This window comes from Chenopodium album, chromosome 2, assembly GCF_948465745.1.
Source record: "Chenopodium album chromosome 2, dcCheAlbu1.1, whole genome shotgun sequence".
Classification (NCBI taxonomy): Eukaryota; Viridiplantae; Streptophyta; class Magnoliopsida; order Caryophyllales; family Amaranthaceae; genus Chenopodium; species Chenopodium album.
The window spans coordinates 6,496,611-6,517,780 of record NC_137835.1 but is presented as its reverse complement, the minus strand read 5'-3'; the positions used below and the strand labels follow the sequence as shown (position 1 = coordinate 6,517,780).

The 21,170-nt window shown below is 36.5% G+C and overlaps 3 protein-coding genes across 5 annotated transcripts; 1 reads left to right on the top strand and 2 right to left on the bottom strand.

The window, feature by feature from the left end:
• Positions 1–192: 192 nt before the first annotated feature.
• LOC145594558 (formin-like protein 14) lies at positions 193–11,914 on the bottom strand. 2 transcript variants are annotated; one of them, XM_081650878.1, is made up of 18 exons: positions 11,778–11,914; positions 11,287–11,417; positions 10,067–10,770; positions 9,763–9,984; positions 7,714–9,662; positions 7,448–7,571; positions 5,960–6,031; positions 5,477–5,575; positions 4,832–4,873; positions 4,661–4,741; positions 4,492–4,542; positions 4,319–4,400; positions 4,127–4,221; positions 3,597–3,668; positions 3,357–3,473; positions 2,187–2,255; positions 2,038–2,104; positions 193–826 (listed from the first exon to the last, which is right to left on the bottom strand). In XM_081650878.1, the coding sequence occupies exons 2-18, from the start codon at positions 11,357–11,359 to the stop codon at positions 612–614; spliced, it is 4,134 nt and encodes a 1,377-aa protein (XP_081507004.1). In that variant the 5' UTR covers positions 11,360–11,417; positions 11,778–11,914; the 3' UTR covers positions 193–611. The 2 variants fall into 2 exon arrangements, 1 of the variants encoding a protein (XP_081507004.1); XR_014102844.1 differs by lacking the exon at positions 193–826 and adding an exon at positions 1,679–1,881 and having other exon boundaries at positions 3,597–3,661.
• A 1,995-nt stretch (positions 11,915–13,909) lies between these two features.
• Positions 13,910–18,788, top strand: LOC145594571 (uncharacterized). Of its 2 annotated transcripts, none has more exons than XM_081650900.1 (4): positions 13,910–14,804; positions 16,542–16,597; positions 16,688–16,880; positions 18,161–18,788. In XM_081650900.1, exons 1-4 carry the CDS (start codon positions 14,133–14,135, stop codon positions 18,521–18,523), a joined length of 1,284 nt encoding a protein of 427 aa, XP_081507026.1. In that variant the 5' UTR covers positions 13,910–14,132; the 3' UTR covers positions 18,524–18,788. The 2 variants fall into 2 exon arrangements, with proteins under 2 accessions (XP_081507026.1, XP_081507018.1); XM_081650892.1 differs by having other exon boundaries at positions 16,539–16,597.
• Positions 18,789–19,017: 229 nt separating this feature from the next.
• Positions 19,018–20,836, bottom strand: LOC145594587 (acyl-CoA-binding protein-like). Its single transcript, XM_081650910.1, has 4 exons — positions 20,676–20,836; positions 19,560–19,674; positions 19,385–19,447; positions 19,018–19,277 (listed from the first exon to the last, which is right to left on the bottom strand). Exons 1-4 carry the CDS (start codon positions 20,685–20,687, stop codon positions 19,198–19,200), a joined length of 270 nt encoding a protein of 89 aa, XP_081507036.1. The 5' UTR covers positions 20,688–20,836; the 3' UTR covers positions 19,018–19,197.
• Between the last annotated feature and the right edge of the window lie 334 nt (positions 20,837–21,170).

Here is a 21,170-nt window from a genome sequence, read left to right as displayed (position 1 = left end):
CCAAAAACAAGCATAGGAGCTTATATCAAAAGAGAATAACGACTAATATCAACAAATTGTTGCCATGTAAGCTACACCTCGGAAACACAGGCTGATAGTAGTACTCCTGAATAGTGTACTGCTGTAATAATATTGACAGAGTAATTGTTATAACTCGATACAAATGAAATAATAAGGGAAGACGAATGAAAGGGAAGAAGAGAGTACACCATTTCATTACTATGCTAACGCTTAATTACAGAGAATGTACACCCGATATACACAGTAAGCATTGATGTTCTAAACAATTGAAAAGATGAACAAATAATGAAAGATATGAAGAAGAAAAATTGCAGGGGCATCAAAAGGCAAAAAAAGATGCCTAACAAGCGATGTAATGACTTGTAGGCAGTAGTTGCAGGAACTCACTTCTGTTCTTTGAGATCTTTTGCACAAGTCATGAACCCTTGAGATTACAGAGTATTAGGAGCAGAACCGCATTAACTGGCTTCATGTGAATCGGTCCTCAGCATGCATGAGCTGAGAGATCCTGACTTCTGGACACAAGCCAGAATCTTTAAAAGTCGAAGGACGGAGGAGCTTCCATCTCTCAATCTCTTTCATTATTTATTTCACCTCTCAATCTCTCGTGTTGATTGTCTTCTATTTACAGGATTAAGTTTTGACCTGTTAAGATCCAATCCTTCCTTTTTTGCAGCAGAAGTGGCAGCTGCTTTTTCTTTCATAGCTTCTTTTTCCAATTTCTTCTTCTCGGCTTCAACCTGCTGTGCATTCTCTTCTCGAGATTTGTTGAAAAGCTTCACAAAGACGAACAGTATTTGTGTCACTGCAGAAAAAAGCAGAAAAATATTAGAGGAAAAAGTTTAGACTGGGTTTGGTTTTAGCTAAATATGGATGTTGAGTCATTTGTTTCAATTCTAGTCAATTGAGGTGGAAAAATATTAGAGGTTGATAATCAAATTTATGATAACTAATCAATATTAGTCATATTAGCTTTTGGGTTGGTTTTAAGTTGATTATAGTTTGGGTCATCAAATTTATTATATTGCAAAAACAACAAGGTCTGGGTCAGGTAATTCGGTTCAAATAAGCAGGAAAATATCAGTTATTCAACAAGCAAGCATTTTCAGGACATTGATAGTTTGATACACGTATGCAGGGGGCAAAATGTGAAAATTTTCTCTAAAAGTATCAATCAAAGATAGTAGTGAGCATTTTTCATGTTATTGGTCAGAAGAGAGATGAGTAGAAACTCCAGAGAAACTAAAATTTTCAGCCATCAAGGTGAAAAACATGAGCACATAAGGTATAGTGTAGGCATGAAAAATGCTAATAAAATATGAGTGGAGATACAAGCTTGAGTTTTTTCAAGAACTACAGTCAGAATTTGTCACAAAAGACACGTTGCTTAATGTAGGCTATGTGAAGGAATGCTATACCCACTACTGCTTATAGGGAAAACCTAGGTGTTTTCTGCTTTTCGCAAAATATGGGTTAATACCACACATAATCTCCTGCTTCACAATCTGTGCGCCATCGAGCCCCAACATCCCACATTGGTTGACTACTTGTGTGTGGTTGATGACACACATATAACATTTATCTTTTAATACTAGCTGAAAAAATTTGGACTCTGGAAAGAAAAGCCATAGCCTGAAGACTCAATAATTCCAACAGGTTTTGTAGGTATAAGCAGGGGTCTATATTGACCAGTACATCAGTCGTTCCATACTTCATGTAAAAGGTTGTTTCAAAGTGCTACCAACAGACTATTCAGCCTAACCAGTTACCGTTTAATCTAAATTCAAAATCATTAATCTCCTGTTTTCTCTTCCTTGGTTTGTAGAAGCCAGCCATTTTATCACTGCTTCCTAAGAGAATCTAACAAGTTCAAAGCATTGCAAGTAGCTTAGCAAAGTCAGACATCCTTCAAAGTTGTCAATTGAGGCTCATTAATATAGAAAAATAATATAGCCATAAATCTGCAAGTCGCATTTAGAAAAAGAGACCAACAGAGTAAAGTATGTCAAATCAAACCTTGCTCAAACGGACACCGAGCAGGATCCTCCCCAAAGTATTGGCAAAGCGAATCTGCATTTCTTCCCTGCAATCGTATTATGAAACACAAATCAGATAACTTCGTAAAGTTAAAACTCTCACCGATTTCAGTTATACAGAGGACCTACCACTTCTGTATACAATGTGGTTAGAGACCTGACTTCAGCTTCAGCTGTATATAGAAAGCCTTTTAAAACCTGACAAAGCAACATGACAATTATATTTCAAATTTGTAGATATATTTATTAAATTAAACATTGATAATTGTATAGCCAAGAATTATGACTATCATGTAAACAGTACATTTCAATCCTAACAAACTGTACACAGTATGCAAGGACAGAAAAAACAACCTAAATAAATGGGCATGGAAATAATAGTTCAGAAATTAAAAAGCATGAAAGTGATAGCCTTGAATTCAATTGATAGCATAAAGATAATGAACAATAAAATGTTGAATCCAAGGTTAGTTGTCAATATTCTCCATGTATCTTCTTTGATAGTCTGATGTCAGAATAGCATGATCTTGGGAAGTTTCATAGCTAATACTCAAACAAGCATGAACCATAAGCTTGGTCATTCACCCAGAAGTTAAAATGAATATACTGCAATAGTTCTTTGCACTAGCATTACAAATATGTAAGTTTAATGTTTTGCTAAACCTTTCTAAATTCAGAAATGTGGCCTATATCATTTGGTCTATGTACAAGACTCAAAATTTTTACATGATGCAAGTTTCAGCATGATAAATCCTTGCAGTTTAACAGCACTAAATATCTTGACTTTGGTGTTCACCCTGCCAGTGAGCTTTTCAAATTACTTCTTAGCTTTCTTCCCCAAATTTAGTTCAAAGCCTTCAGTCTGAAATTTCAGCCTCGCTTGCCCAAGAGCTAAAACACTGTATCCTAATACAATAGACTTAAATGCCTAAGAGCATTAAGCCAGTTTGCAAAAACATCAAGAAATTTCCCTCATTATCATCAGCTATGTGCCTATGTCATATTCTATTACGGAAATCCTCAAACACATGGCAGTTTCCTGTTTCAACAACCCTTTACTTTATCAAACTACCCTTTTGATAGGCTTTTCTTTTCTTGCGCTATCTTATGCTATTTCAGCATTATAGTTATAGTCAAAACATTGAAACAAGGGATCTCAAGCTTGGCAGGCTTGCCAGCAAATTACAAATTGACAATGCACATTATTTTAAATTCAAGGCTACACCTGGTGGAATATACTTCTGAAATATGAAACGATACAAAGCTTTAGATAGCAACAACTAAAGTTTTTCCTTTCACCTGCCGGAAGCCTGCAGAGATAGCTCCATCATTATCTGATGCAGCAAGTTCCTGCTCAACCTTCTCAAGGCCTTTGCTCACAGCTTGCATTTCTTCAGCCAATGACTTCAATTGTATCTGATTTTAAAAGCGAAGGCCAGAGCAACGCATTAGTAAAAAAAAATAAAAACTATGGACAAAACAGACTACAGAAGAACTAATAAGATGTAAATGTGCTAAGGTGTAGCATAATAAGCCAACCTTTGAAGCTCCTTCCAAGTGAACAAGATCCTTGTCAAAATCCAGCAACTCCGGCATTTTTTCAGCTAGAAGCTTGAAAAAAACAAATACACTATTTTCAATATTTATGTTGTCAACAGCATAGAAATATTAATTGTCCTAGCAGCAAGCACAAACAATTAAAATTATTTTTCATTATAAGAAGGAAGAAGATCAAAGATACGTAGTATAATTTCTTTTAACAATGGGATGAGAGTATAAGACCATTCTGCTTAGGCAAAAGATGCAATGAATACAATGTCAGTATTCATAAAATGTTTTGGATCCCCATTTTAAGGTGAACTCATGAGCTTGTGACAGCAGAAAGAGCAGTGGTAGAGGTTCAGAACAGTTTGCCAAAAAGCAGTAGAGGGTTTGACAATGTTGATTTACACAAAACAGTGGTGATTTGTAAGCAATGACTTAAAAAAAGTCTAAGATGAGTATGACACATTACACAATAAAGGAACTTTAAAACTACCAAAAATACCAATATACTTTCAGCTACATACCTTACACAGGTAATGCATTAAAGTCATTTTATTATTTTTGGCACGTGTATCAGACAATTTAAGAAGACTGTCTAGTTTGAATCCAACAGCAGCACCTGGTACACAAGTTTAAATATGAAATTTTTCAGAAGATGATGATCAACTTGGACATATTATAATTACCAAAAAAAAATTATCATACATAATCTCTACCTCTAGCAGTGCCTTGATTCAATGCATTTCCTAAAGTCAGAATAGTCTGCATTATTTGTCTCAACTTCACAGATTCTCTTACCTATAAGTATTGGCAAGACAGATAAATAAGCTAAGAGCTGGGAAATGAGTCCGGCCAACAATATTATCTTATGAGCTTAATTTAAATGTACCTCTCGTGAAGCAGCATTAATGGTATCCAAGTTGCCTTTCAAATCACTAACCTGCATGGCTCACATGATACATAATGTTTACAAAGAGCAGACATAAAGCTACTGGAAAAGCTAGAACAAGACTAAGTACACACAAACGTGTTAATTATTGCATATAAATGCCAAATACCTGGCTAGAAAATGTAATTTTAAAAGCAAATACTCGTAATTTGGATTCTACTCGTGGGACCTTCATCAGCTCCAAAAAAAACTGAAATGTCCATGGCAAAAAGCATTTTCAGAGGTAAAACAAATGATTTGTGTCGCCCAACACTAAAAGCATTCCAATTCCGAAACTTACTTGCTCGCATTTCCCAAGCATAGTTCTGTCCCCATTGTAATTCTGGACAGCATAAACAGAGGAAAAAAATAAGGCAAGAAATATCAAGCAAATTAAAGCTAGATTTATGTAATAATACCATCATACCATGATCAGAAAGCTAATGATACAAAAGTGGAAGGATTTTGCTAGGAATTGACATAATTTGTCAGCTTAACAATGGCAGCAAAAAAGAAGTAAATTGAAGATTGTAGTATGAGGATGAAACTTACAGGAAAAGAAATGATAATTCCACTTTCGAGAAGTGTATTCTCTCCCAAGTATGAGCTTTCGAGAGGATCACTCTCTCCCAATAACAAACCTCACAATATTCAACATATCCTCTTCCCTCCTAATGAGGCCTATATATAGAAAATCTATCCTAACAAATCACTATCTTATTCCTCATGTCACTACTGATAGACTATGACTAACATGCCCTCTTCTTAAAATTGATTCCTTGCAGAATTCAGATACCATTCGATGATATACAGCCAACCCACCATGTTATTCATGAATTAACCCACTGGTAAATGGGTATTCAAATGAGAATCTGTTAATTTATTTGAGTATCATTGTAATCAGAAAAAAGAAAATTGTAATAATACATTCATCCAAAAAAAATACCTTCAGCGTCTCCATTTCCTCTTTTGTGGGACAAAATTTTATCAGATTTTCAACTTGATCAATGTCCAGTGTTGAAGAGTCTAATGCAAGAACAGCACTCTGCAAGATATAAACTATAATATATAAAAACATTATATGTGTAATCCAAAGAAGAGGCATATGTCAAATATATTATATAAATATTTGCCAGAATTAAAGATCATACTGAGATGAGGAGAATGTGTATGGTGTATCCTCCCAACCCAGTCCAATACTCAAAGGAGAGCTACTTAAAAGCAATAATTTGTCATTTAGAATAACCTGATTGGGAAACAAACGGAAACCAGGCCCATAACAACACTAAGGTCCTTTAATTCGGGTCTAATGTCACATTTGAAGAGAGAGAGAGAGAGAGAGAGAGAGAGAGAGAGAGAGAGAGAGAGAGAGATCATTTCCATAGGTATAAGCATCTTGACCATAAGTATGCTAAACATACAAGCTTACCAACATATCTGGGAGAGGCATCTTTATCTTTGTAAGCATTATTTCACAGTTATAAGCTCTACGCAAATCAACCTGTGAAAGGATAAAACCAAGATAAAAGTGAATAGACCATTATAGTACTCAAGAATTATGGAAACACCCTTTTCAGTTACGAGGGTAGTTTTATACTACTTGACAATCAACACAATCAACTTCAGATTTAAATTTTAGACAGAAAAACGAACAGATTTAAAGAAACCCATAAAGAACAATAATGCCCGCTTCAAATCTGATTAAGCTAAAAATTCAACAGGAAAGCAAGTCAAATACAAAACTAGGTACCTCCAAACACTGTACATGAAATCAGTACAGTCAGATTAAATAAAACCCCATTGACTCTACCATAAAATGATAAAAGTCTGCATCCTAGTTGTTACGACTCCAGCTCATTTTAGGCCAAACCATCTCATAGTACTCGAGCAGGATATTGAAAAACATGAATATAGCATTTTTGAACTTCAAACCAGACTAAAACTAATCAGAAATTGTAGGTAACTTAACAAATAGGAAGAAGCTCAAAGACAGCCCTCACAGGTCACCATTTATTCATACTTATAAGGTAATTGCACTTAAGCTTATGACCATGTAGTAATTATCTTCCATAGCTTGGCTTTCCATTGACATAAATAGAGAAGATTATGATTGAGGAAATAGAAAGAAAAAAAACACACACACAAAGGCATCCACAGCATGGAGCGGTTAACTATTGGCAAAAAAAATCATAGAAACTCTATTTTTTCGAACATGGACATCAACAATTTGCTAGATAAATCTTCTTTATCCCAAATTTCTAAATCAAAGATGAAAATAGCTTTGATATTTCTCAAAAACCACATAGTAAAGTTTTCAAATAGAAATTTTGTCTCAGGGATCCATATCAATAATTTTGATATGCATAAGCCTTAACACCCTACAGACAAATTTCAAGAGTTCGGGAGAAAACATTGGGAATCAAAAGTCCTCCGGTCAAAAGAATGTATTAAAACTATCTACCAAACCTTCATAATAGCTACCCTCTTGCCTCCCTGGAATTTTCAAATAAAGTACTTCCTCCGTTCTATTAATATTGCAATAAGTATGAAATTACGCATCCCAAAGCACATTTTATATGCTAAATATCTATAATTGTGCAAGAGTAAAAATTATAAAAAGTTGATACTGTGAAAGTATTTTATGAGACAAATCCAACAAGATCCCACGTGACTATACTTTGCTTAACTAAATCATATTATATGGTCAAACAAGAGTGATGAATAGTGCAAAAAGTCCATTGTTGCAATATTAATAGAACGGAGGAAGTATATGGGATAAGGGTCTTATGAGAACGCTGATTAATGCAATAAATGACAAACTAGAATGCTTAAATGCTTAATAACATATGTTCAGCCCACAAAGTTGAACTTTTCATAGACAAGGGGCAAAATTTTAAAATATAGCAATATCTCTTACCAATTGCACTTTTTCGGGTTTGTTAATGTTAGGGCCACGTCGAACGCCTACTTTACCCCCGCCGCTTGCATCAGTATTTGCCGAGAACAAGCTTTCAAGTTCTGATATATCTATCTCAGGGGCCCTGCAGTAGTTTACGCAATCAAACTTTTGAGTGAAAAGAATACACAGAAACGAAAAGTAAGATATTGAAGTTGTACAAGTGCAGACCGTAGCTACAAGAACATAATAACTCAAATATAAAGAAGATAAACCAGTGTACATACGCTGCTTGACTCTCCTGCTTTTGTGTATCAGCCCATAAACTTCCCTTAACTGCTCGAGTAACCTTTGACCAATGCAGAGGTCTTAATGAAGATTTTTTAGCGGTTGTAGAGGCAGGTCTATTTCTTGAACCAGCCATCCCTACAGAGGTTTTCCCCCTTCCAACAGAAGGAGGGGGAGGTGGTGCACCCGTGCTCTTAGGTGCAGGTGGTGGAGGCGGCCCGGGAGCAAGACCTTTTGGTGCAGGAGGTGGAGGTGGGGCAGCTTTTGATGATTGTTGCAAAGGTGGAGGTGGTGGAGGTGGTGCTGGTGTAGATATAACAGTGGAATTACCTTTGGTTGAAAGTGGGGGTGGTGGGGGTGGTGGAGACGGCCTTGTTGAATTATTGGACTGAGGTGGTGGTGGAGGTGGAGGGGGAGGCATTCCTTTCGGAGGCGGAGGTGGAGATGGCCTAGTTAATGATGGGGGAGGAGGGGGAGGAGGAGGAGCACTTAATTTTGCAGAATTACTTAGACCGTGAGATGGGGGAGGTGGTGGTGGTGGTGGTGGGGGGGGAGGAGGACTACATCCCTTCAAATGATTACTTAAGCCGGGGGGTGGAGGAGGCGGCGGTGGGGGCGTGGGGACATATGTCTTCGAAGAATCTCCTTGACCAAGTGCTGAAGAACGAGGAGGAGGTGGTGGTGGAGGGGGGCATGGAGGAGGTACGAACTTGTCAATTTTAGCCCCAAAAGGAGGTGGAGGTGGAGGTAGTGGAGGAGGTGAATATTGTTTAGTTGTCGCCCCAAAAGGAGGTGGAGGTGGAGGTGGTGGAGGAGGTGAATATTGTTTAGTTGTCGCCCCAAAAGGAGGTGGAGGAGGTGGTGGAGGAGGAGCTATGTTCTTGTTAGGTGTAGCCCCAAAAGGAGGTGGTGGAGGAGGAGGTATGTTCTTGTTATTTGTAGCCCCAAAAGGAGGTGGAGGAGGTGGTGGAGGAGGAGGTATGTTTTTGTTATTTGTAGCCCCAAAGGGGGGTAGAGGCGGGGGTGGAGGAGGAGGTACATTATTGTTAGTTGTAGCCCCAAAAGGGGGTGGAGGCGGTGGTGGAGGTGGAGGAGGTGCATACTTGTTAGTTGTAGCCTCAAGTGGGGGCAGAGGTACAGATTTGTTAGTTGAAACCCCAAAAGAGGGCGGAGGAGGTGGAGGAGGAGGTACAGACTTCTTAGTGGTAGCCACAGAGGGAAGTGGAGGCGGCGGTGGGGGTGGTGGAGGATTACAAAGTGACTGAATAGGATCAGAGCTACTATTATCATCCAGTGTGATAGGCAATTGAGATTCTGGATTTGTACTCATGTAAGGAGTAGGAGTTGGAGGCAATCTTGTACTTGATTGTGCTGACAAAACTTCCCGCTTGTTTGTATCAGGGACAATAGAAGGTGGAGCTGCACTTTCGTTGACATCAATTAGCGATTGATTTGCAACCAATGAAGGAGTAACGTCAACCAGTGCTATATTTTCCAGCTGATTGGGCAAATCATGTAAAGCACCATTGCCAAGGTCCGAATTAACAATTTGTTGGACTAAATTTCTATCTCCAGAAGGATTTGACAGAAGATCTGATGCTTCATCAGATGCAGAATCATGAGACAAAGGATCATCAAGAAAATTTGTCATACTTGCATTTGATGATTCATAGAAGTTTTCAGTCTCCATAAAATCTGAATCAGCAACACTCGATGCCTCTTCTGAATCAGCAGGCGATGTATTCGAGCTTAATCTGTTTTGTAAAACAGAAAGTTGCTTGAGCAACCACATAGTAGCATCATCACTATTATCAACCCATTCTGCACCATTAAATAGCTCTTGGACTGCTGAGAATGCTTCCATAGGCAATCCACCCCTCTCTTCACCATTCAAAACAGCAGTTGGTTCTTTCAAGGGAGACAAGCTCTCAATTTCACCAAACAGTACCTGTGTTTTAATTAGGCATCGAATGAAACAAACAAGTCAGCAAGAAATAGTGAAAATACTCAAACTCTCAAGTATTATGCAACCCATTCGATGCACAAACCTCAGCTCGAAAACCTTTCGGATATCGTTCCTTGGCATCCCATAGAATATCCAAGTTTTCACAATTCAGAATTAGGATGTTTGACCTAATAAAAGCAGTGTTGAATACTATTCTGAACATCATAACCTCTCTTTCTAAGTCCAGGTCTAGATGGACACATTCCAGTACAACATCTCCTTGAACCACACACTGGATATCAATTTTGATCACATCAGAGTCTGCCTGCAGAGAAAGATCATCCACGTCAGCAGCAAAAGATAGTACTGATAAAAGATAACATTGGATGTGTCCTATAAACACAAACCTGTTGGTAATGTCGAAGGCTCTTTTTCTTGTTAGACATAGAGAAGAGCATCTGAGTTGATAAGCCATCCTTATTATGTAGGTTTCTGCCAAAGATGCGGATGGCAGGCCTGCAGCCACTGAAATTATCGTAGCTAGGAATTCCTCGAAGGATAAGACAATCCAAGGAAAGTGTCCTTTCAGGAGGTGGCCACTCCGGAGATAAATTCCTCCGTGCAACATATTGAAGATAGCGGAGCTGAGACGCAAACGGATTTAGGGGAGATAACAGCTTTAAAAAACCTTTTGGTGCCTCGCGATGGACCATTTCAAGTGTCCTTCTTTCACCACTATGCAATTTTCTAAAAATCAAATAACTAGCCAAGAGAAATGCCAAAAGTGGCCAACCACCTCTCTCGCAATGCAGCAAAATAATATTATGCTGATTACGCCCAGACAGCCAACCATCAGAAACACGAAGAAAGTGATGTACCAGTGACAATGGCAAGACGGGGCATCCCTCATATTGCCTTGGATAATCCAGTACCATAACATCATATCCACTTACTGTCTCAGCAAACAGACTGCGCTTCTGGCCTTCTCGAAAATTAAAAGCAAGAAAGGACGAAGCAGGAAATGCTTCACGCAATTCATTTATGACCTCATGGAGGTAAATTTGGTAAATTCCATCACGCAGAACGTCCGTAGAAAAACAAGTATCAAAAACTGCAAGGCAACATTGACCTTTGTTACTTGGACTGTATGCTTTTATTTCATGCACCCTTATCAAATACAAAACACTCCAGCATGGATATAGACACTTAAGTGACTTGACTCTTCGTATTGGACCAAAGCATGCAAAGTTGTAATAACTCAACCAAGTATGACACATGGACACATACCCGTATACAAAACTAGTAACTGAGAATGGTAAACGAACTATACACCTAAAATTAAACCTCAATAGCGTGTATACAACTAAATCTCATTCCTAAATTCACCAACACCATGAAATGAACCAATGTCAATAACAGCATTTGTCAGTTAAATCACAATTTCAAACAATGCTTAATCAATAAACTTAGAAATTAAAACAGCATACAACAACACTTAAACCCCATTTATCAAGAAGCATAAACATTCAAAAACTAAGCCAAAATCACCACAAATTAGAGCTATCACCAATTCACCATAGATTCATAAAAGCAGCTTTAAATACAGAAAATTACACAAATTCCTCACCATAAACTCTATCAGCAAATTCAAGCAACCCATCAGGGGGTCTTTTGTGGAAGAATCTGCTGAGAATAGTCATCTCCACTAATCAATCCAATACCAAATTTTCCCAGCAACTCATTCACCCAATTATATACCTGTAATCAGCATTTTAGCAATAGCATTAGAAAAATTAAAATTAAACAATACCCAGTTCATCAAATAATTATAATTCCAAAAATAATTCCATTTTCCCAGAAAATATTTCCAAAATTAACACCATTACACAGCAATTTAACACTTCTATTACTCGATACGCTAAAAATTGAATATTTTTATAATTTCAAACAAAATATAGATACATAAATTCAAGGATTTAAAATTCCATTTCCCAGTAAATAATAATACAAAAAAAATCGAAAATTTATCAATTCAATAGAATTTAAACTACCAATTTGCAGCAATAATATAATTGAATAGTTGAAAATTATAATCGCAGAAATCATAAAGAGACTTGCCTTGAGAGTAAGATACTCGATACACTGAATTTGAAATTTTAGAATTTCCAAATAAAAATTGTGGCTCAATAATTTTTCTTCATTAGCTGGTTTTAAAATTAAAATTTGAACCCAGTTGAAAATGATTTTGATTTTTGCCTCAAATTGAAAATTAATTTCTTTTTATCAATTTGGGCGTCATAAAAATTTGGGAGTTTTCGTAATTTCTGAGCGTTTTTTTTCGGCCCAATTGTAGCTTGCTTTAATATGGGCCAGATTTTAGATGGGCCGGATTTTAGATGGGCCGAATTTGCACCTGAATAAAATTCTGTATTGTTATAGCCTTGTAGAAAAATAGAAAATGCTTATGTTATCCCTAGATATTCAAGGGGACGAGGTTTTACAAAATTACAAGAATTTTCTAATTCAAAGCCAACCACAAAATCAAATGGAGTATAAAATCTAGCCCTTGGTGCCTAAAATTACATAAAGAACAAAATACGAATGTTTGGGGTAAGTAAAGTCCTTTATTGTCTTCCACTCTTTATTGGTAGGGTTGCAGAAAGAGAACTTGCATTGAAATGCATAGTTCATGATAGAGTCGTTCAAGTATATATATAACTGTATTGGGTTTGTTCCAAGACTCCTAGAATGCGGCTATATCTTTCTATCCGTAGGTGTCAAGGGTCTTTTTTCCAACATCAGGGTACACTCATTTTTCGGTGCCAGTGCCACTTTTGATTTTCTTCGGTGGTTATATTTTCGATCCCTAGGAGTGGAGTGGTTATATTGTGTTTTCAGTCCATCTCGAATTTTATGATTAATTCGGCATTTCTCGGTCCACATTGAGGATGTGGTACGATTCTCTTGGTTGGCTAAGCTCTGTAGTATTTGGTGTGTTACAAGTCTTATCTAATACTCTGGTTCTCTTCGTATTTCCTATATTGGTCATTGGCATGCGCTATGCCGCTATATGATGGTAGGTTTAGGTGTGTTGTCTTAGCATCTAAACACAAGGTTATTTTTGTGGTTGTTCGTGTTAGTTTTTTTTTTTTTTTTTTGGTTTCTTTTAGCTCTCTTAGGTTGTAATATCGCTTTTATTTATTTGATAGCTATATTGTAAAAAAAAAAATCATATAAATGAAATATAGAGTTAAAAAAAAACAAATTCTGATTTTGTATCTGTTGGTACTACAGTTATGCCATATATGTTGACTAATTCAACAAAAAATTAGCATCATTTTGACTAATACGCATGCTAAAGCATAATTTTAACCATTAATATCTTATATTGTCTATTAGCAAAAACAATAAAAAAAAAAAAAAAGGTTGATATTACATGCATGTACGTTGTGACTAAGTAAGCAAAATATAACATCTTAATATTGGTCCTTTATCTAAAATGTGAATAATGCAAAAGTCAAATCGACACAGTTATTTAGATTCATAGTGAGTATAAAGTATAAACTAATTTAATTGATATACATATGGTTGACACGGTTAAATGGCCAAAACTTAAGTTATTGTTCAGTTCACTATATTTAAGTATCTTATTAATTACTTATTACAATCATACCTATATAAAGAAGTTAAGATCTTACTCAAGTCTCATATGCGACTTTGTATTGTTAAATCTCTTTGATCCATGATGACTTTACTTATTTGAAATTTCATACTTACTACTCTGTATTTGATATACACTAATACAAATATAATAAAATTTCATCATTTTTTTTTCCTTCATAAATTAGTGTATATATAAGATTAAAATTTAGTCAAATTATACCATTAGATTAGAATAGATAAGATCATATCAAATCAGATTTCAGCTTAATTTCGGTTTAGTTAGTTCAATTCAGTTCAGTTCAGCTCCAATTAGTTCAGTTCAGTTCAACTCTTAATTTTTTTTTTTTCATAAACTATTCATTTCAGCTCGGCTCCAATCAGTTCAGTTTAGTTCAGCTCAATTTAGTATATCAGAAGAGGCCCTAAGTTTATATCAAAGATGAGAGTAGATTAGATCAACAAATATAAGGTGACATATGGGTTAATGAATCGCTTCCTTTTTCCATGTTTATGTCACCAACTCACACCATGCCATATTTAAAGCCAACAAAAGGCAAGCTAGCTAAACCAATAAACAAACACCTCCATATAGTTGTTAAAAGTTGATGAAACCAAAGGATATGGCCAAAAAAGCTTTTATAATCTAAATAACCAAGAAAAAGCTCTTGAAAAGGAGACCATCAAAAAGCTGATAATTACTCAACCCCCAAACCAAAAACCAAACGCTAAAAGCCGAACACATCACATTTTCCAATCCCATTAACACTCTCTCTTCTTCACTCTCTCTCTTTCTCTCTCCTCACCTTTTCAATGGCGGCATCATTACAACAACAGCAGCAAAAGAATGGTGTAATCATGGAAGAAACCCAGACAATATACTCAAGTTACTTGGGAGTTAGCTTTGCAGTGTTCTTGTCATTGTTACCTGATAATGTGATGTCATTGCTGCCAACTCTTCAGTCTCGAAACCATTACCTCCTCCACCGCCTTCGGAAAGCGGAGGAGGAGCTCTTCGAGCTGCGGTCGAGGCGGCAGGAGGATTCCAAGGCGAACGCTCGGGTGGTCGAGATCTTCGCCACCCATCGTAACGCCTGGCAGCAGGAAGAGCGTCGCCTCCTCCGCCGCCTCGACGAATCAGCCGAAGAGATCTCCCGCCTCAGGTCACGCCTCTCTGAGGTCGAGACCCGCGAGGCTCAGCTTCTTGCTGAGTCTGATGACCTGAGGCGGGAAGTTGGGGAGCGAGACGAGCTCCTCAACTTCATGTCCCGCCACAAAACCCATGAAATGGGCGAACCCGGAGAAAGCGAGAGTGTCAGTGGGGAGGAGAGAGAGTGGGGTGGTGAAGATGAAGGAAATGGGGGTGTGAAATTGATGTTTGGGAATCTGGGTAATGGTGATTATAATGATGGGTTTGATCCTAATTACTTGTCTTCTGGTTCTAAATTCTGGGGTGAACCTCGTTCTCCTCCTAATTTATGGCAGGTTAGCTAAAATCCTTTTTCTCTCTTATCTCCTCACTTGCCTAATTTTAGCAGAATTCTGTAAATATTAGGGAATTTAATTTTGTGTATAATTGTTACTTTTGTTCTTCAAACAATATGATTAATGCTGGATTTAATTTTACAATGTAGTTCAAGTTGTTTGTACTTGGCAGTTGTAATTAAGGGTATTCTTCAAGCTGAATTTATTGTATTCATGTGATTCACCACTTCCTTTTTTTGTTAATGTCTTCTCTCTAGTAGTATCTAGCTAGTTTGTGAGGTTGAGATTGTCACAAATCTCCGAAACGAACGGGATGAACTTTGTGTTAATGTTGTTTTTTTAGTTGGTATGTGATTAGCATTGGATTTGTGGTTGATGAATTATTGTTCCGTATTATGATGATTTTTGTGGATAAAACGTTGTCCCTTATGCAACATGTGAAGTAAATGATATGTCCTGTATGTTATTGTGGTGGTATCATTAATTCTTTATCCTTACAGCGGGGTCTTAATGTTTAGTCTTTGGATTGGACTATTATAGTGTTCATTTACAGCTGTAAGTGGGACTTTGATTCTGTGGTGTGTGTACTGTTACTTTGTAGGGTAAATTAAACTTTGTTATGCTTCCTTTGTAATGTTCGATTCATCCTTGGCCTAGAATTATGTGGAGTCTCCATCATGTCGTAATCATAGACTTTTCTCCTAAAACATCCTATTATTCTTTCCCTTGTGTAGTTGAGTTACACGACTGAACTGCATAATGCCAGCATTATTTTAATCTCAACTGAAAACTGAAATGTTAATACTTGTAGCAACAAGGAATGGTATACGAAGTGTGTAATATGCTCGTATGAGAGAAGATTTTAGACTTCAGATATCGGCTACATAGGAACTTCTATTGTACCATGTGCCCCACATTTGTCTTTAGAATGGAAAATAATAAAGGAGAATTTCTATTGTTCTTGCAATACGAAGTATGTAATATGTTCTTATGAAAGAAGATTATAGACTTCAGAAATTGGCAACATAGGAACTTCTGTTGTACCATGTGCTCCACATTTGTCTTTAGAATGGAAAATAAAAAATTAAAAAAAAAAAAGAAAAAAAAAAAGAGAGAATTTCTATTGTTCTTGCAATACGAAGTATGTAATATGTTGGTATGGAAGAAGATTTCAGAAATTGGCCACATAGAAACTTCTGTTGTACCATGTGCCCCATATTTGTCGTTAGAATGGAAAATAAAAAAGGAGGATCTCTATTGTTCTTGCAATACGAAGTATGTAATGTGTTTGTATGAAAGAAGATTATAGACTTCAGATATTGGCCACATAGGAACTTCTGTTGTACCATGTGCCCCATTTTTGTCTTTAGAATGGAAAATAAAAAAAAAAAGGAGGATTTCTATTGTTCTTGAATCTTGAAGTTTATGTCCCATCTTGTATCCCACCTCGTGGCATCTCTTTGTGTTCCAATGATATCGCCAACTTCATTAGTCATGGGGAACATGATGAGGCATCAAATAAGATAAAAAAATCTGTCAGAACTCAGAACGTTGGGGTTGTTTAGTCTTGTGATTGTGCATCTTGGCTTAGATTCTCTAATGTCTTTTTATCTTATTAGCAAAAATTTTGGCTATGCTTGTTCATACAATCAATAAATGCTGTGTATAATATGCTGTTTTGCTGCTTACTTTGCTGGTAGAAAGAGTCTTACATTGCAAAATTTTGTTTTGCAGCAGGACATGCAATATGATTCTATTGAGCCCACACATCATGTAAAGCATTTTGTAGTAAGGTAAAACCTCTCCTCCTGACATGTAAGTCACAAGTGGAAGAGATGATAAATAATCAGCATGTAAAAAAAGTAAAATTTCTTCTTTTGCAGGAGAGAGTCCCCATGGAAGATTGATGGTGAATCAACAGGAGTTCCATCCAAGTTGAAAGTGCTTGAGGAAGAGCTACTTAATTTGGAAAAAGTAGGGAGGAGCAATTCACCAAAGGTGGCCTCATCAATGAGGAAGCAAGCTAAGCGGTATCAAGAGCTTTCCGGAAAGATTGACGACCTTTGCAGGAGAATGGTACGGAGTAATATTGATCATTCTAATGCTTGTTTAGTTCTTTAGATCTGCTAATCAAGGTTACTTTTACTGCTCGAAAATAGAGTATATTTGTTTTTGTCTGCTATTATATGCACTCTAGAATCTGATATTTTTCCTTAACTGAAATCCTAGCCCCTGGAAAAGATAATTATAGTAAATTCTTCTTAAGAACCTGTCAAGTGTCAACTAATTAGAGACTAACGCTTTGTTTGGATAGCAAAGAAGGAAGAAAAAGAAGGGGAGGGAAAATGGAGGAAGGGAAGGGAAAAGAAAGGGAGGGGGAGGTGAGCTCCATTTTCCCTCCAAATCTCTCCAATTTTGGAGAGATTATGGTTACTAAAGAGAGAGGGAAAATGGATCCCTCCCTCTCCTTCCCCTTCCTTCCCCCAATCTTTTACCCAAACAAGAGATTTTGTCCCCATCCATTTCTCTTCTCTTCTTTTCCTTCCATTTCTTCCTATCCAAACAAAGTGTAAGAGATTTTAAGAACCAATTAGGATTCAGAATTATGTCTACAAACCCATGGAGTTTTAATTTTAGACTTAGTCCTTAGGTTTGAGATTCTGTCTAGCCTTTAAAGGCCTATTTTATAGGCACTAGGCTTATTAACGACTATAATGACAATGGATTGTATGAACTTGAAATCCCTTAACCCCTCATTTGTGAAAAAGTAGGAGAGATATCATTCACTTTGTAAGCTTAGTAGCTATTACTCCCATCACCAACTAACTCTAAGATGACTTTCTTTTGGACTTTCCCAGGCCCTTCTCTAAAATTTTGACGGATGTCCTTAGCAATATGCAGCCTGTATCCCTTGATTTCTTCTTCAATTTTCCAGCATCGTCTTTTACCATTATAGTTAATAGATGTATTAGGCGGGATGGACCAAATAGTAATATGTGAAGAGAAACATGTACTTCAAAATTGTGTCATCACTATGGCATCAGGTTTTTCCGTAACAAGATGGAAAGAAAATCACTATTATCATCAACCAAGCAAGCAATTGAAATATGGAAATAAGATGTGCTGTTTTCTCCAAGGAATATATGCCCCCTTTCTCCATTCATGAGTCATGACCCAACATCCCAACCTCAGCCTAAGAAAAAACAGGGGAATATAGAAAGGTGTAGGTGGGGTAAGGAATACTGGACAACAATAAACCTTTTATCACTTTAGAATCATCTAAATTCTAAACTATCTAAAGTCTTTTGCATAATGAAGTACATGATTGTAAAATGTGCAATTCTTGGTTCCTGCAGCAAGCTAGTGATCCCAGTGAACCTACAATGAGTTCTGAGTTTCGATCACAGAGACAAACAGAGTTTCTACTTGAAGCATTTCAACTCCAGCAACGCGCTTCAGAAACTGGGAAGAAGCTCATGACATTACAAACTGAGATATATACTAGTTGTATTGGGGATGAGCTGGGGGTTGAAACAAAAGTTGCCATGAAACGGTCGCTTGACAGCATTCGGACCAACTTCAAGGAAATCCAAAGAAACTTAGAAGTATGGTTGGCCAGAATTATGGGAGATCTTGAAGGAATTCTAGCTAGGGATGGTGCTTCTCGTTCAAGAGACTATTTTTGCCCTAGATATCCGTATGTTAATAGTTACAGCTAACTTATGACTATGTTAATGTATCAGTCCTGGTGTTTTGCTGATCCTTAAGCCAAGAAGTGGTCTTAGGATTGTCATGTAAAAATGCAAAATCTTCATGTTGATAGTGGATCAGGTAGGTAGGTAAATAATTTCTTAGAAACAGATGTTCCCCCTGACCCTGTAACATTTAGAGAAGCTTGTGCTCAGCCAAACTATATATGTACGCTAATTGTATACAGTGATTTTTTTGATGCAAAAATGGTATTCGGGTTTGCTACTCCTTCAATTTTCCTTGTCATAGGATGTTTCGATATTGAATACTGTGAATCTGTAATACTGTTTTCAATCATACAAATATATATTGAGCAATACATCAACCTTGGTTTGGTTCAGTGACGGGATATTTGTAAAATTTAGAAGATGCTTTCCCCACTCGCTAAAGTGTTATGCGGCTTATGCCATCAAAGATTCGCCAACATAAAATCAAGGGGTATCAAATACCAAATTACCAATCATTAGCGAAAAGATAGCTGCATTTTTAAAGTGGATATTACTGAAATATTATGATCCTTGATTACAACTTAAGGTTCACACAACTCCATTCCCATGACTTAATAAACTACAGCAATCAAATTTGATCAATTTAGGAAGAAACAACATGAATGGAGCTAATATTAATTAGCCACGAACAAGCATCAAGCGGGAAGACCTGCTGCCTCCAACAACTGCTTGGCCTTTGTGATGTAATCATTCATGGAATCATCTGTAGATTTTCCTGTTTATGGAAAAAAGAAATCATGCAACGTAGTGATGAGTAAATTGCAAAGCAGAGATAGCTGAAACAGAATGAAATCTGAGCATTATAGTTCTGAGTTGTTATACCTTCGTTACCCTTCCAAGCATCCCATTTCGCCTTTCCTTTTGGATCAAACAAACCAGGGCGTTCTGAAAAATGGGGAAAAAAAATAACAGCAAGAGTGTAAGGAGCAGCGCAGGGTTAGATAAACACTAGTTCAAGAAAACCAGAAGATAAACGGATGATGAAATGTGTGTATACCGGTATTCACATCTCCAACTGTGGCCTGCTTGTATAACCCATAGAGGATGAGCAGATCCTCATTAGAACAACTAGGCAAGGATTTGACCTTCTCAGCATACTCCTCAAAGTCTTCCTGCAAAATATAACCTCACAAGTTATATTATTAAGCTAGGAACCTATCCCATATAAGATGAAGACATCAAATATATCAATGCCATTTCAATAACCTTTTCAACACGAATAAAGAAGCAAAACCAAGGACAAAACACAATACAAAGATGATATTCCGATATGGAAACGTGTCTGAGAATCCAATATCATCATAATCTTAGCATGAAACAAAGCCAGTCTTTCTACCTTTTAACACTAGCAACACGGGTCAGATTGGCCGCATCACTAGGATGGCTCGGTTAGAGCTCTATTCGGATGTCAAACCACCCGAATTGGTTTAAGGACATAATGGCATTTCCGGGGGCTTGATCTTACAAAGCAAATTGCACCAATTTTCCTCCTCACTAACAATGGAGGGCTAAAGCTCGCGTACAAGCGAGTTCCTCCATTATAGTTCATTCAATTTTATAAGGCGATAAAACAATTGCAATGTAATTCACAAATCACAGATCAACCTATTTGATTCACCAGAACAGCATGTCATCAACTAAACCCTAAGGCCATTAAGCAATGAACTCCATCAAAACCATCAATTATTTTCACCACATCTTCCTATAAATTAATTTATCATTACTTTAATTCTTCCTTTTCCAATTCCAGGAGAAATTCTTCAACAAACATAAAATGATTAAACAATAATAATTATTACAACTTACATACATAAAATTGATAAAAAAAAAATAAAATAAAATAAAATAAAATAAAATAAAATAAAATAAAAAAGAGTTAACATTTCAAGCATTAATCTTGTTCACATCAACAAATCCAGATCTAAAGATTAAATTAAGTAAACAATAAATGAATAATTTAAAAAAATCAGACAATTTCTTGCGCTATAAATAAATTCAGATCAAATGTATGAAATCATAAAATTATGAAAATTACAAAGCAAATAAAAAATTAACAACATGAATAATGCTGAGAATAACAATTGAATTGAAAAGAAATTAGAGAAAGATAAACCTTAAGACCCATGATTGATTTGTTGTAGAGTTACTGGATTTTTTCAAACTCTCAAGACGATCGGATGAAATAGTAGATATCGAGGCTTGAATGATGAAGGTTTATGGGGGAATTGGAGATGGTATTTATAACAGGTTAGCACGAATATAGATAGCGTTATTTTCATTTACTTTTTCTTAAAAAGAGTATATGGAAAACGCATATGGTATAATAATAGCACATCACAGCAATCCCGTTTTGCAACATTAAAGATGTCATTGGCTCGTGTTGGTTGTATCATACTGTCATTTGTGTTTAAGTTTAAGTAGATTGATAAGCTCAAATTTATAATTTATTATTTATAATAGTTATTCAAAGAGTAAACCCAAGAAGTGACATGGCGTGGTCATTTGACGAATGTACCTAATTTTATACTTTTGTTGTATTTTATCGTGTCTAAGTTATGCAAAAATAATCAAAGTAAGCTCAAATTTTTGCATCGTTTTACATAATGTT